General features: G+C 45.6%; 1 protein-coding gene across 4 annotated transcripts in view; it reads left to right on the top strand.

The window, feature by feature from the left end:
• The window catches only part of afap1l1a (actin filament associated protein 1-like 1a), a 220,486-nt gene that overhangs the window by 143,059 nt on the left and 63,281 nt on the right, over nt 1–14,146 (top strand). For all 4 annotated transcript variants that reach the window (XM_038795505.1, XM_038795506.1, XM_038795507.1 and 1 more), the window contains exon 6: nt 8,792–8,890. In XM_038795505.1, coding sequence (XP_038651433.1) covers nt 8,792–8,890 — 99 coding nt within the window. The remainder of the gene's footprint in view (nt 1–8,791; nt 8,891–14,146) is intronic.

Below are 14,146 nucleotides of genomic sequence, written 5' to 3'. Positions count from 1 at the left end.
GAGCTTTGGCTCTTATAAGGGGTTCAGGTGAAATTTGCCGTTGTTTTAGTCTTGAAGTATCAGACCCTTTCCTGTGCTTTCTTGAAGCATTTGCTTTGTTAGCATTTATCTGAGGACTTTTTTCAATCAATGCTGCCAAAGCATTTCCGCCCAGTGCAGCCTTCAGTGCACGGGACAGTGCCATCTGCATTTCTGCAGATGGGGATTATCTACTCCGCTGAGGACACTTCCTCTGAGGAGGAAAAGAGGAGCTGAATGCAGAAGAGGACAGGCATGCTGTCGTGGGTTCTCCCCCTTTCATTCTTTTTCCAAAGATTTTGGTGGGAAAAGGAAGCTGGCAGGCTGCCCTCTGCTTTCTCTCATTGGGGGACTAAGTCCCCACGCCCCCTGGAAAACGGGCGAGAATCATTCCATGGCGGCCGCAAGCGGGTCCGCGCATGCACACGGCAGCCCACCTCGGCACGGGCGTTGCCAACATGGTGGAGCCACACAGCGGACCCGCGCAGAGGAAGACGGGTTGCTCCCGGATTGCATCATCCAGCCAATCGGTGGCCCCCGATTGCGGGCCTGCCCGTCATCGAGGCTCCCCTCCCCCCCCCCCCCCCCCCCCCCCCCCCCCCCCCCCCCATAAAGCCCACATCAGCCGCGACTCCGAGTTCCCGCCGCATGGAACCACATTAGAACCTCGCCGGCGGGACTCGGCGGGCACTCGGCCAGTCAAGCGCGGAGAACTGCCAGGCGGGGGGTGCTTTTTCCAAAGGCCCCCGACTGGCGCCACGTCAATCGTGCGCGCACGAATGGCGGCATTCTCGGGTTGCCGGAGAATCGCGTGCTGGCGTGGGAGCCTATTTTGTGTAATTCTCCTCCCCTGCGCCGAGCGCCATGTCGGCGCGGAGTGTCGGAGAATCCCGCCCCAGGTTTCCGTTTCTAAAAACTTCTTGTAAATCTCGCCGACATGACGTTGGGTGGTCAAGACTGGAGATCCCAATGACAATGCAGCAGGAAGCCCGTTCATTAGGTAATAATGCATTTAAATGAAAGGCCGGGAATCTCGTTATGTCACCGGCAGGGGGTTGGGGAGAATCGGGAAATGAGATCTCCCCGGCAAGATTCTTGTTTACCGATTCTCAGCAATATTTTGTGCCCACGTCACTGCTTGCACCCGCGGCAAACATGGGCACACAATCACAGCCAACACTTTTGGAATACAAAAATCATAAAATCTGCACTATGAGACTAAATTGTTACCCATCCCACTCATGTTTTTTGTTTGAGAATGATTCAAACAATTGTACATGGCCCAAAGTCAGGAGCGATGAATGGTTGCTTTATAACAGTTAATTTTCTTTATTATTTATGTTGAAATCTTTCAATCAAGTTTATATACTTGACCACAAATGAAGGTCAAAATCTTACTGATTCATCAACAGCCAACATGCAGTGGTTCAGTCTGGTCTGCCTACAGGTTACAAAGCAGACAGACAGCTGAAACTTGTTTCCAGAAGGCTTGTTGAACAAGTCCCAGGTCAGTAAGATACAAATGCAGGAACAACCAAGCTCCTCTTCAATGTGGGCTTGCATCTCTTCAACTTTTAAATATTTATGCAGTTAATAAAATATTGTAATGTAAGCAATGTCCTAAATAAACCAGAGAATACCACTTTCTCAGGACCCCATTTCGCAGCTCCAGTAGCCTGCAATCTGTGTTTGATTAGAACTCTTCTGCAAAGAGTTTCCTTTCACATTGATGTCCCTGGTAATCAAAATAATCTTGTACTAAACAGATGGCCATTTTTAAAATTAGCACGATAATCTGGATTCCACACAGCAGATTGGATTGTTGTTAATCAGGTTGTGGAATGAAGCAGTAGATTTAATGTCATCAAATAAGATAATAAATTTAGTAAGGCTGCCTGAAATATTCTCTGAAGCTTTGCTGCTTCTCTCTGTAGCTGAGATAGGTCCTATCCCATAAATGAACAATCAAGACATTGCACATTTCCTCTCCCAAGGATTGTAATGACACTGAAGTGAATTTTGTTAGTATGTGAAAGCGAAATGTGTTCATTGCATCTGAATGCCTGAAATACTAACTCCTTCTTCAGTACAATTTCGACTCTAATGTCGATTATATGATGATATTTAGCATCAAAAATAAAGTAATTGCCTGGAATATCTGCAGGAATTCTCCAGTAGGAGATTGGCAGAACCCTGGGCTGGGCCGAACAATCCCCACGACCGGCGCAAATTGTGCCGCGCCGCCAGGATGTGATTCTCCGCAGAGATTCTCGACTCGGGATGATACGAGTAGCCATAGCAAATGGGGGGGGGGGGGGGGGGGGATCGATCCCAGGGGGGCCTTCGATAGGCAGGCCAGCCTCTTTGGCTGGGGGCCTCCTTTCCTCCGCGCTGGCCCCTTTAGCGGCGCAGAGAAGGGAGCGTTGGCGCCGGTGCCATTGCGCATGCGCGGACCCCGCTGCGGCCAGTTGATGCTGGGTTCAGCAACTGGAGCGGCATGGGTGGCTCTAGTACCATGCTGGCCCCCTGTAGGGGCCAGAATTGTTGATCCTGAGGTCATGTTGATGCCGTCGAGAAACACGACGGCGTTTCTGATGGCGTCAACACTTAGCCTCAGGATCAGAGAGTCCCGCCCCCTATAGAAATTGTGGGTGGATCTTTCAGCCCTTCCCACCAATGGGATCTTCTGTTCTGACGAAGTTGACCCCCGCCCCAGTATTCCGTGGCGGCAGGATTGGCAAGCCATGCAAAATGCTGCAAAATTCCAGCGGGACTGGGAGATCCCTCCCGCGGCCAATGTCGAGCTGCCTCTGCCGCATGAAATCCTGCTATGGGTGGTGTGGAGCTGGAAAATTCTGGCTTGGGGTCAGTAAATTAATTCTTGATCAACTGTTGCTGTTTACAAAATTAATGCTTGATTTATATCTGCAGGTAAATCAGAGTGACACTGGCAGGGTGCCCAGGTGGCAGCCTGAGTGCCAGGGTACCACCTTGTCCAGACCCCAACCACCCGGGCACTCCAATGGCCTAGGAGACCCCCACCCCAAGGTTCCTTTACACATGGTCCATGTTTGTGTGGACTAGTGCTAAACTGTGCCCGCTGGGGAGGCTGATAGTTCCTGGGCACTGATATAATCCGCCGTTGACATATTTAAATGAGCTTAATGAATCAGGAGCCAGGTTGCCCATGGCAGGGATCGGGCCCTTAAAAGATGGGGTAAAGGGGGGGGCGGGGGTCCAGAGACGGCAGTGGAGTGGCTAGGGGCTCGAGAGATTGGGGCGGCATTTTAAAATTGCATTCCAATCTCTTCCTGCGCTTCAGTGCAGGAAGTGACCTAGTGCGGCTTCTGTCGGGTGTTCCTGACCTCGGCCAAAAGAAAAATAAAGTCCCATTTGATAGCACTGCAGGCTGTGAGAAACTCCCCACTATTCATGACCAAAATGGAAATCTCTTTTTTCAAGAGATTGAAAGATTGATTGTGCATTTCCTGCTTTCGCTCATTGTGTTCACAGGCCTCAAAACTGTAGAGATTCTTCCATCCCTCAGTCTTCACTTACTCATATAAGTTTTGTAAACCTCACCTTCTAGTCACCAACAAGCTCTCAGCTTCTCTCTTATCATTTTAACTTTGGTCAGATCCTGCTCTATTTACCTTTGCCCTTTACCTTGGCTGTTGAATTAAAAACAAGACAAATTGTTTCCACCTTTTGCTGCAATTGGTTTGCAACCAAAGTGAGTGCAGATCTTTTGGAAACCAACTCAAAACCCAGGAAAAAAAAATCAGAGGCAGAATTCTCCATCAGGGGATCCTCCGTTTTGCCAGCAGCGCACTCACACCTGTGAATTTCCAGATGGCGTGGGGGTGCCCACAACGGTAAACCCCTTTGGCCGGCTGCCGGGACAGAGAATTCCGTTGCCGGCAGGTGCGCACCGCGAGAAAACGGGTTCGGCAGGACAGATAATCCCACCCCAGAGCTGATTGGACCAATGATATTCACAGAAAAATACTGACGGCCAAGTGGGATATTGGTAGATTGTAAGCCAGCCGCAGGAAGGGGAAGTACCCAAGGGCCATGTAATTTAACCAGTGGGTTCGACTGATGAGAGTAAATCACATGAACAATTTGGTTTAATTTTCAATGGACAGTATGGCGGGGTTCTAACATGTCTTGCGATATGCTAGACTAGTTATCAAGCAGCTACAGTCAGCCTATTCTAGGTTGATACTTACATCCAGTGCTGAGGGAGTGCTGCACTGTCAGAAGAGTTACTTTGCAATTGAATTAATCAATACCATCCCCCCATGAAATCTGTTTCATAGATTGGCTATTCCCCCATTTGCTTTCACTGATTAGTTTTAAATTTGCCTCCTTTCAAGCAAGGCCATCTCACCTTATTCTGGACAAGCTGAAATAGCATGTAATGGCCTACCTTACCTAGGTGCATGCTGATGGGTACAGGTTTTTGCCTGGATTATTTAATTTCAGTGACACCGCAGCCCCCACAAGATGTTTGAGTCATAATGCTAATTGTTCTTTCTATTCAAGTCATGAAAAGTAGACAAAAAACTCAAATTGAACTTTTTCAGGTAAAGTTGCAAATTTCTTTTGGGTGGGCAATTATCTTGATGTCTCTAATATCGTCAACAAAGAGACCACACAATACTGACTGGAATTTTTTTGAAAATATCTAAGCCTTTCATGGCCCGTTTACCATGATTGCTGTACAATCTCTAATTTCTAAGTGATGGATAAAATGATTTATGGTGTTGGTCCAGTGATTAATTCCACCGAGTCGTTTTTAATCTGATGCCTAAGGATCGAAGTGTTACAAATTATTATTTGGGCAATTCCATTGAGGCAGCATACCTCTGACCTACTTTCTCCCCCTCTCTTTTATTTACACATTCCAAACCTGTGACTTCTATCACCAAGGAGGACAAGGGAAGCAGATGCATGGGAACACGACCACCAACAAGTTCCCCTCTAAGTCATACACCATCCTGATTTGGAACCACATCGACATTCCTTCACTGACACTGGGTCAAAATCCTAGAACACCCTTCCTAACAGCATGGTGGGTGCAGCAGTTCAAGAAGGCAGTTCACTATCACCTTCTCAAGGGAAATTAGGGATGGGTAATAAATCCTGGCCTAGTCAGCCACACCCACAATCCATGAACGACTGAAAAGAAATGAAGTGTATCTGCTTCAATATCCTTACCACGGGAAAAATCTGTATTGTGATATTCTTGAAGATTTATTAGCTATCCAATCAGATCTTTCCCGCATACTTTGTCTGCCGCTATATTGGTCTTTCCAGACAATGATGGACAGAACTGTAATATCAGCTAACTCGGGCTGGGGCACAAAGATATTCACTAACTTCAGATGATTTCTATTTCTTTCATCTTAAATCCCATTGCATCCAGCTTTGCCAGCTTAACATCTAAGGAAATACTAGATAATTTTTTATAAAAACAAGAATAAATGAATGAGTCGGTCATGGTTTAATGCGTTTCTTGTTTGTAGTGACAGCTTTTTAAGTTTGGAATGCTGCATGCTATTTTGTAAGGGAATGGGATTGTTTAAGAATCACAAAGGAAGCTTAGCCTTGTGGCTTTTGATGAATGTGTTGAAGTCTGAGAACAAAGCATGACATTTTTCATTTATATTGCTCTTGTGGAGTTGGGGGATGGGAAGGAATAAGAAATCTTGCCTCAAATGTATTTTGATCTGAAAATGCCGCAACTATCCTCAAGTGGTTTCTCAGTGGGTCGGCATGAAAATTGCCCCCCACCATCTGCAAATTCTTCCACCCTTCTTATATCATTCTTGCCTGTCTTAAAAATATTGCGTATGTTTTATATTTTCCATGTTTAATCAATAACCAATACTGAAAATGGTATGCTCATAACGATTAGCCTTAAAAGGATAATGTGCAGTAATCGCATGATATGTAACTAAGGTGCGAGTCTAACAGCAGGTTACCATGACAACAGTATTCTTGCTGTATTTAGGCTTTGTCCAGCACTGTGTTTCCATTGGTATAATGTGGCAAGCTGGAAACAGGGATAAACAAGCAATGTTCCCTGTGATCTGCACAACCACACAGCAATACAAAGGTCCCTACGCAGGTCGCATACAAGTCAGACCCTGTGGTGATTGTCCCTTTAAGAGCAACACAGCCGAGTAAGGGCCACATGACCTGTGTGACCATTCAGGGCTCAGTGTGGAATCACCCCATTGTTAGAGAGGCTCCGAGGCAGAGATAAAAGCAATTTTCTGCGGATGCTGGAATCTGAAACAAAAACAGAAAATACTGGACAATCTCAGCAGATCTGACAGCATCTGTGGAGAGGGAAGGAAGCTAGCGTTTCAAGCCTGGGTGACTCTCGACAAAGTGTTTGTCCTAGGCAGAGATATTTTGTAAGCAAGCTACAGCCATGAGGCTGCTATACAATTCTTATTAAAAAATACCTTTACCTTCATTAATGAAGCCTGTGAAGTGCATCTTTATAGAACCTTTAAGTTATCGTGCACAACAATGTAAAATAAATTAAAGAGTCCACACATTTCAATAAATGACCTGCACACTTTAAGAATCCGATGAGAAAGGTTCTGAAATGTAGCGCTGGTGAGCTATGTGGGAAAAACAACCCTTTCACAAAAAAATCTAGCGCAATATGAACAGTGCCTTGGGAGATCCTGGGTGATTTTCTCCATTCCCGTCGGCGATCAGGCGGAGAATCTCTTTTGTCGCCAAAATTGGCAGCTGCGGACTGTGTCCAGTGCCGCCACAGTTGGGCGGGAGCCCTGCTGCTAGCCAGGAGGGGGCTTCCGCGAGTGCTGGTGGGGGTTGGCCGGGGGGTGGTCAGGGTGTGGCGAAGAGGTGACCAGGGGGACACTATCTGGCAGGGTCCTTGGATGGCTGACGCCACGTTTTATGGCGCGACCGCCGCAGGTCGTCACCATGCGCAACCACGGACATCCTCTGGCACTTTATTTTGTGGAGGCTGGGAGTTTATGCGGCGCGGCTGCTAGCCCCTCCAGTCGCAGGATCGGTGAGGGAGCGTCGCCGATTATGTTCCATGTAAACGCCATAGGTCATCCGCACTTAGCCTCAGAAACCGGGAATCCAGCCCCCTATATCCACCTTCACCACCCAGCCACCCATCTCTTCTGCTTAAGCTCGGAAGTTGCATCTTGTTTCATTAATCGCTAACCAGGATTCTGCAGTAAGATGAGCTGGGAATCGACTCCTAAATCCATTATTCACTGAGTCCTCGCTTTACATTATCCAAATACCGGACAGTTGTAAACTGGGCAAAACTTATTTAAAGCCAGGCAACTATCACAGCCAAACAAAAACATGGGATTAGGCGCAATAAGGTTCTACAAAGTAGAACCATTAATGGCACCAAAAAAGACAATTCCTTAAAATTATCAGATCTAATATGTTCTTTACATTATAAATTGCGTACAAATGTTAGCAAGGAAGCAATCCTGATGAATGAAAATTGTTTTTAGAAAATGTTGCAATGGAGCCACAATGAGCAGTTACAAATTTGATTCCCAGTCTGTGCTGCATTAGCAGATCTCAGCTGGGGGGAGCACACTTGGCCTTCGCCTCCCTGAGCAAGGAAGACAAAAGCTCCCTTGATTGCCACCCAATGATTTACTAATGGAAAGCGTGTGCCTGTCAATATCAGTTAAAGAAAGAATGGGCTCAACAGTGATGCCCCCATGGGAGAATAGCTCACAAATCTGAGTTGATGAATGCAGAATCAGTTTTTGGGCAAGTGAGGAAAATGTGCCCAGCACCTGTGGAAGTGTATGCTGTAAAGAGAGGGAGACTGAGAGAACAATGGCAAAGGAGATCATTCTGAGTGTTTTTTTAAAGAAAACATATGTTGAGGGGATCTGTAAAATATAAAGATATTTAATAAATTCTCCATAGCTGTGTTCTTAAATAAAGATAATGATCAAATTTCAAACCTAATCAAACTGATCAGTAAGTAAAGGTCTGAGGAAAAGGGAAAATAATAAAATAATTATCAGACGTTAAGATAATTCTCTAGGAAAAAAGTGACGAATAATAAGGCTGCATTATCATTTTCAGAACTGCATAAATAAAAGGATGAAATTGAGGACTGTCAGAAATGAAAAAAAAATGAAAATGAAAATTGCTTATTGTCACAAGTAGGCTTCAGATGAAGTTACTGTGAAAAGCCCCTAGTCGCCACATTCCAGCGCCTGTTCGGGGAGGCTGTTACGGGAATCGAACCGTGCTGCTGGCCTGCTTGATCTGCTTTCAACACCAGCGATTTAGCCCTGTGCTAAACAGCCCCTGTGAACATATTTAAAAGAGTGTACAGCATGAAAATAGAACATTGCACTAGTCGAACATTGTTGGGGAGCAAGATGGTCAACTTTCATTTAAAGTCCAAAAGGCCCTCAAAATCTATTTAAAAAATTTAAGTAACTCAGTAGAATTGTTTAAGGGGGAAAGCATGGATTTTTATATTGCTGTTTGGGGGACCTTGCTTTGCACAGTTTGGCTCACATTTTCTACATTGTAATAGTTTCCCCACTTCACTAGTACTTCATTAGCTGCATATGGGGCATTCTGAGATTGTGAAAGCTGCTGTGTAAAAGCAAGTCTTTTTTCTGTATGCCATTTTTAGTTGGTTGACAGGATCAGCACTGTTTCAAGTTTTTTTAAAAGGTATTTTTCCAATATACATTAATAGGTTTTCCCTTTTTTTTCTCAGACAGTTCCAGTCCACCAAACTCTATCGAGGATGGCTACTATGAAGATGCTGACAATAATTACCCACTTACAAGGATCATTGGAGAACATAAGCATTCATGTAGCTACATAATATTTCATTCTTATACTGTCCATGTACATAAATAATCTTCAGTATAAGTAATTATGCTATGTTGTAACTCGCATCCGAAGCTTCAGAAGGAACTCATGGCATTCGGGTTTTAGAAATCGTGGGCAGGAAGCCCCAACTCCATTTACAACAGATTCAATATTTGGAGACCACTATGATTCAGACATGAGAGATATGGCAGCACGGTAGCATTGTGGATAGCACAATCGCTTCACAGCTCCAGGGTCCCAGGTTCGATTCCGGCTTGGGTCACTGTCTGTGCGGAGTCTGCACATCCTCCCCGTGTGTGCGTGGGTTTCCTCCGGGTGCTCCGGTTTCCTCCCACAGTCCAAAGATGTGCAGGTTAGGTGGATTGGCCATGATAAATTGCCCTTAGTGCACAAAATTGCCCTTAGTGTTGGGTGGGGTTACTGGGATAGGGTGGAGTTGTTGACCTTGGGTAGGGTGCTCTTTCCAAGAGCCGGTGCAGACTCGATGGGCTGAATGGCCTCCTTCTGCACTGTAAATTCTATGATTCTATGATTCTATGAAATATAAATAGACACCATTTTGGCCATTGCAAAGGCCTTAACCCACAGTGTGAGATTCACGTACTGATGGAATAGATCTAAATGCTTTTAATGAATGTATAAGGTCTGTAAAACTGGCATGATCTGTAGTTTTTTTAAATCTCCTGCTCTTTAAACTTAAAAAGAACAGGCTGCAGCTGTCACTGATAGTTAAATAAAAACCTCTGCTGGCCTGCTTTGATTGACAGAGCATCTGCTGCAGGTTAGAAAAATCTGTAGCATCTGGATGTGCAGTTTCAATGGGCGCGATTCTCCGCAAATGCGGAGAGTCGTAAAGGCTGCCGTGAAACCGGCCGTGTTTCACGGCAGCCTCCGCGCCCCCTCCCGGGACCCGATTCACCCCCCGGTCGGGGCTAGCATCGCGGCCCCGGGAAGAACGGCAGCGCGGGCTTAGCGAACGTTCACTAAACCCGGCCGCCAAGACTCACGGCGGCTGACGCGCACGATGACGTCATCGCGCATATGCGTCAAACCCACGCATGCGCGGTCCACCATGCCCCTCAGCTGCCCCGCGGACTGATCCTGCAGGGCGGCAGAAGGACAAAGAGTGCGCGGGAACCGGACCCGCTGCCCGTGATCGGTGGGCACCGATCGCGGGCCCATGCCACCCTTGGCACGGCCGTGGTGCGGCCGTGCCAATCGGTGGTATGGTTGTGCAGAACGGCACTTTGCGGCCGTTTTCACGAACTGTGATAGCAGGTGTGTTTAAATTCGTGAAAATGGCCGTAAAGACCTGGGAAATCGGCCCATTGGATAGGGAAGAATCGCTGCTCGCCATAAAAAAACGGCGAGCAGCGATTCGTGTCGTGGGGCGGCCGTGGGGGGTGGGGGGGGGGGGGAGGGAAATAGCGGGAGGTCGGGAAAAATGTCGGGAAGGCCCTCCCGCTATTCTCCAACCCGTCGTGGGGGCGGAGAATCGCGCCCAATAGATTTCTTTATTGATATTTCTCCAAGTGCTATAATTATATCATTATGAATGCTTGGCTGACTAAAGAGACAAATATCTCACCAAGCAGTTCTGAGTTGACAGTTTGGTAGTTTAAAGAGGCTGTTAAAGAATTAGCTGTCTTTGTGGTGTCTGAATAGAAGATTATCTGTTTTTATAAGAGATTAAGCACTTGAGATTCAAAAGCATGAAATGGGTTTCATGAATGAGAGATTTAATTTTCTCTATCATGTGTTTCTGAGCGAGAGCTCTTCCACAATGTTACAAGCTTTCTTTCAGGTTTGCATAGCTCCTGAGATCTGTCCATGGTGGATGATGGCTATGGAGTTGGAATGGAGGTCATGGGCCATGGGTGTGAGTGGGGAGGTGAGTTAGCATGGAGGATGTGAAGGACCATGGTGTGGAGAGGAACAATACAGGTTATTAGGTTGGAGGATTATTACTGCAGCTTCATTTACTCAAATATTAGAAACATTTTTATTATATATTTTATAATTTAGAGTACCCAATTCATTTTTTCCAATTAAGGGACAATTTAGCGTGGCCAATTCACCTACCCTGCACATCTTTGGGCTGTGGGGGTGAAAGCCACGCAAACACGGGGAGAATGTGAAAACTCCACACGGACAGTGACCCAGAGCCGGGATCGATCCTGGGACCTCGGCGCCGTGAGGCGGCAATGCTAACCACTGAACCATCGTGCTGCCCAGAAACATTTTTATACGGTTGACCCCAAATTTGACGAGGGAAGTTATCATTAGCTGTGTTGTAGGGGAGGGGTTTAGGGAGGAGTTTCAGTTGGAGAACCGATAATTGGAGCTTTTACTCCAATACGCCCCTCCCTTTATTTCCGCCTGCTGCTTGTATTAATGGCGGCGAGAAAAGGTGTCTGATCCTGGGGATAGTGTGATCCCAGAGATGGGGGCTGTGTGTGATCCAACCTCCCCTAGCACAGGGAGTCAGGAGTCGGTAGATGCGAGATCTATTGACCAGGGTTAGGGCTGATGGGGAGAAAGTGATGTCAGGGAAGAAAGTGGTTCAGTGGGCTAAGAGGAAACACTGTTGCTTCTCCTGACTCTCAAGAAATTCTGTAAGAGCCCCTCACATAGCTCTTCCTCTATCCTGCTCTAATTGTGACTACGGTAGTGCCCTCAGACACCATGAATGAAGCCTTGCTCAGGCAGATCATCATATTCTTTCTGAATTACATTTTAAACGAGTAAATTTTCTTCCAGGTGCAGTTATATTTTTCTCTGCATCTCGAGGTGGAATTTTAATGGGAAAGAGCACGGAGATTTTGATGTGGTCGGGAATAAAAAAATGACTTAAATGAAAGCACATCGGTGATCCGGCTCCAAATGTTTTGCATTTGATGTGCTCCTGCTGAAATTCCAGTTGACGGAGGGTTACCTGAAAAATGCAGTCCATGGTGTCTTTCTACATTGGCCATAATAAATGCTTTTTAAAGAGTAGCAACACTATTGGATGATTTGGTATTTCCAATCTGTATTTCCTATCTTTATCTCCATTTGTACCCTGACTGGTCCAAACCTATTCGAAGTTACCTGGAAATGTGGCCTAATTATTTGGAGGAAAATGCTTAACCAAAGATGAGTCGGCTAACTAAAGTCGGGTTTTTTCTAACGATTTTGCTTGTTTTAATTTGTTGTACGTTCACAACTTATTTGAACTTGGATGATTTCAAGAGCTATTTTACTGAGGATTCAAGGTCCATAGCACTTCTCGCACATCCTCATTTAATGGTTTCATTTTTGGTGTGTTTCCTTGGCCTCCAAATGCCTGTTTCCTGGCAGCGGGAGACAGCATGCTGTACACTGGTGGTGGGATTCTCTGCTTCCGCTACCATCAATGCGAATTCCCATTGAAGCCGCTCCATGCCGGCAGAAAACCCTGGACGTGAAAACCCTGGGGGTGTGCTGTCGGCAGGCCCAGAGAATCCCGCCGCCAGTGAAACAGTTGGAGAATTCCGGCCTTTATGTCATTCGACTTTCCAAATATTTTAAACTATTTTACAAAACCTTTAAAGGACTGATCAGTGACAAGAAACATTTGAATTTGGGTGAAAGTGATTCCTCGTTCTATGTGTCAGGTCGTGAGTTTATAAAGAGTTAAAAATGGTTTTAGAAGCTTGCAATGAAAAACTTATGACTCACCACAGAGGTAACTACACCCCACCGTGCAAAGCCCCTCGATGCACTCCTGGATTTGAATGTCATTCAGACTCGGGGCATTCAGCAGTGTTGCCAATTCTCGGCTGTGTTATTAGGCATGACACTTGAAGATAGTGGAGCATTCCACTGGGAGAACAAAATGCGATAAGAATGCAGCACAGGCTGCACAATTACAGCGTTGCATTGATGGTGGCATTAGAACAGTCAGCAGCAGAGGCTTCCATACCCAGAACATGACATTTAGAAGGATCAGTGATTCCAATCTAAATACACATCATGTTCGCTGACTCTTCTCTCGAAGGATTTAGCAAAGTTAGGAGGATTTATTGCTTGGTGGAAATGTGAGCATTATAAAATGCACAGGATGTGCCGCACAGTTGTAATGTTCAGGAAAATAAAGGCTTTAAAACAAACATAACTTACAAAAGATCTGAAATAAAGACGGGAAATGCTGCAAATACACAGAAGGATCATTATCGCCTGATGCTGGAAAAGATGGATTAACACTGTAGGTGTGGACACTGTGACCCTGGAACATTTCCCACTCGCAGCTAAACACACATTATATTCACAACTTTAAACTGTGATTTTCTCCTCCATTTTGACCTTTTCAGCCATCCAAAACATTTTTGTCCTCTGCGCCCCCCCCCCTTAAGTTTTGCTTGCACTGAGCATTGATCTTTGTTCTCCTAATAACACATTCTGCTATCTTACCTTATATCAGCACCTACTTTCACCCTTCAGACTGCCATTAATACTTACTCTTTCTCATGCCTTACTCTTTCTCATGCGTTACTCATCTTTGTTGCAATCTCTCCTAGCTCCTGCTTATCACTGACCTTCTCTGCTCCAACTGTTCCATCCCCTTGCATACAGTACACAATTCATCACGTTTCTCCTTCTCTTTAACGCTGAAAATTTTTTATACGGACTTGAAACGTATGAAACTCTGAGGCATGGGGTGGTCACAATGGAAAATCCCATTGTCCAGCGGTGATAATGGAGAATCCCGCTACCGGCAAAAATGTGCCGCCAAGGAACATGCGGCTGGGGAAGTGGAGAATTCACCCCTCTTGTTTCTGTCTGCACAGATGCTGCTAGACCGGCTGAGTTTTCTGTTTTTATATTAAGTTCACACAGCTCTACTGGATTCTACCCTCTATGCAAAAAGACTGGTTTTATACAGTGCATTCTTCACGTGGCATAGGCTTTCTTTCTTATTCTTACTCATTTTTTCCTTTCCCCACCCTCTCGTAAAACCTCTGGTATGTGGCTGTATTGATCTACTCGGAGGCCAGTCAGTACCCCGCCCAAGTGGGTATTCACATGCAAACTTTGGTGGATAATTTAACAATTGAGGGTGTGACGATGCAGTATTGAAGCCAAGCCTGAACCTATCCTCATTTGAAGTTCACAGATGGACATTTCCATCCTTGTGTCTTTGTAGGATCCTAAAGTCACCTTTCTGATGTCAAATAAATTTTTTAGTTCTAAATTATATTTTGCCTGGTATCAGTTA

Source organism: Scyliorhinus canicula, chromosome 4 (genome assembly GCF_902713615.1).
Source record: "Scyliorhinus canicula chromosome 4, sScyCan1.1, whole genome shotgun sequence".
NCBI lineage: Eukaryota > Metazoa > Chordata > Chondrichthyes > Carcharhiniformes > Scyliorhinidae > Scyliorhinus > Scyliorhinus canicula.
This window is presented reverse-complemented; position numbering and strand designations above follow the sequence as displayed.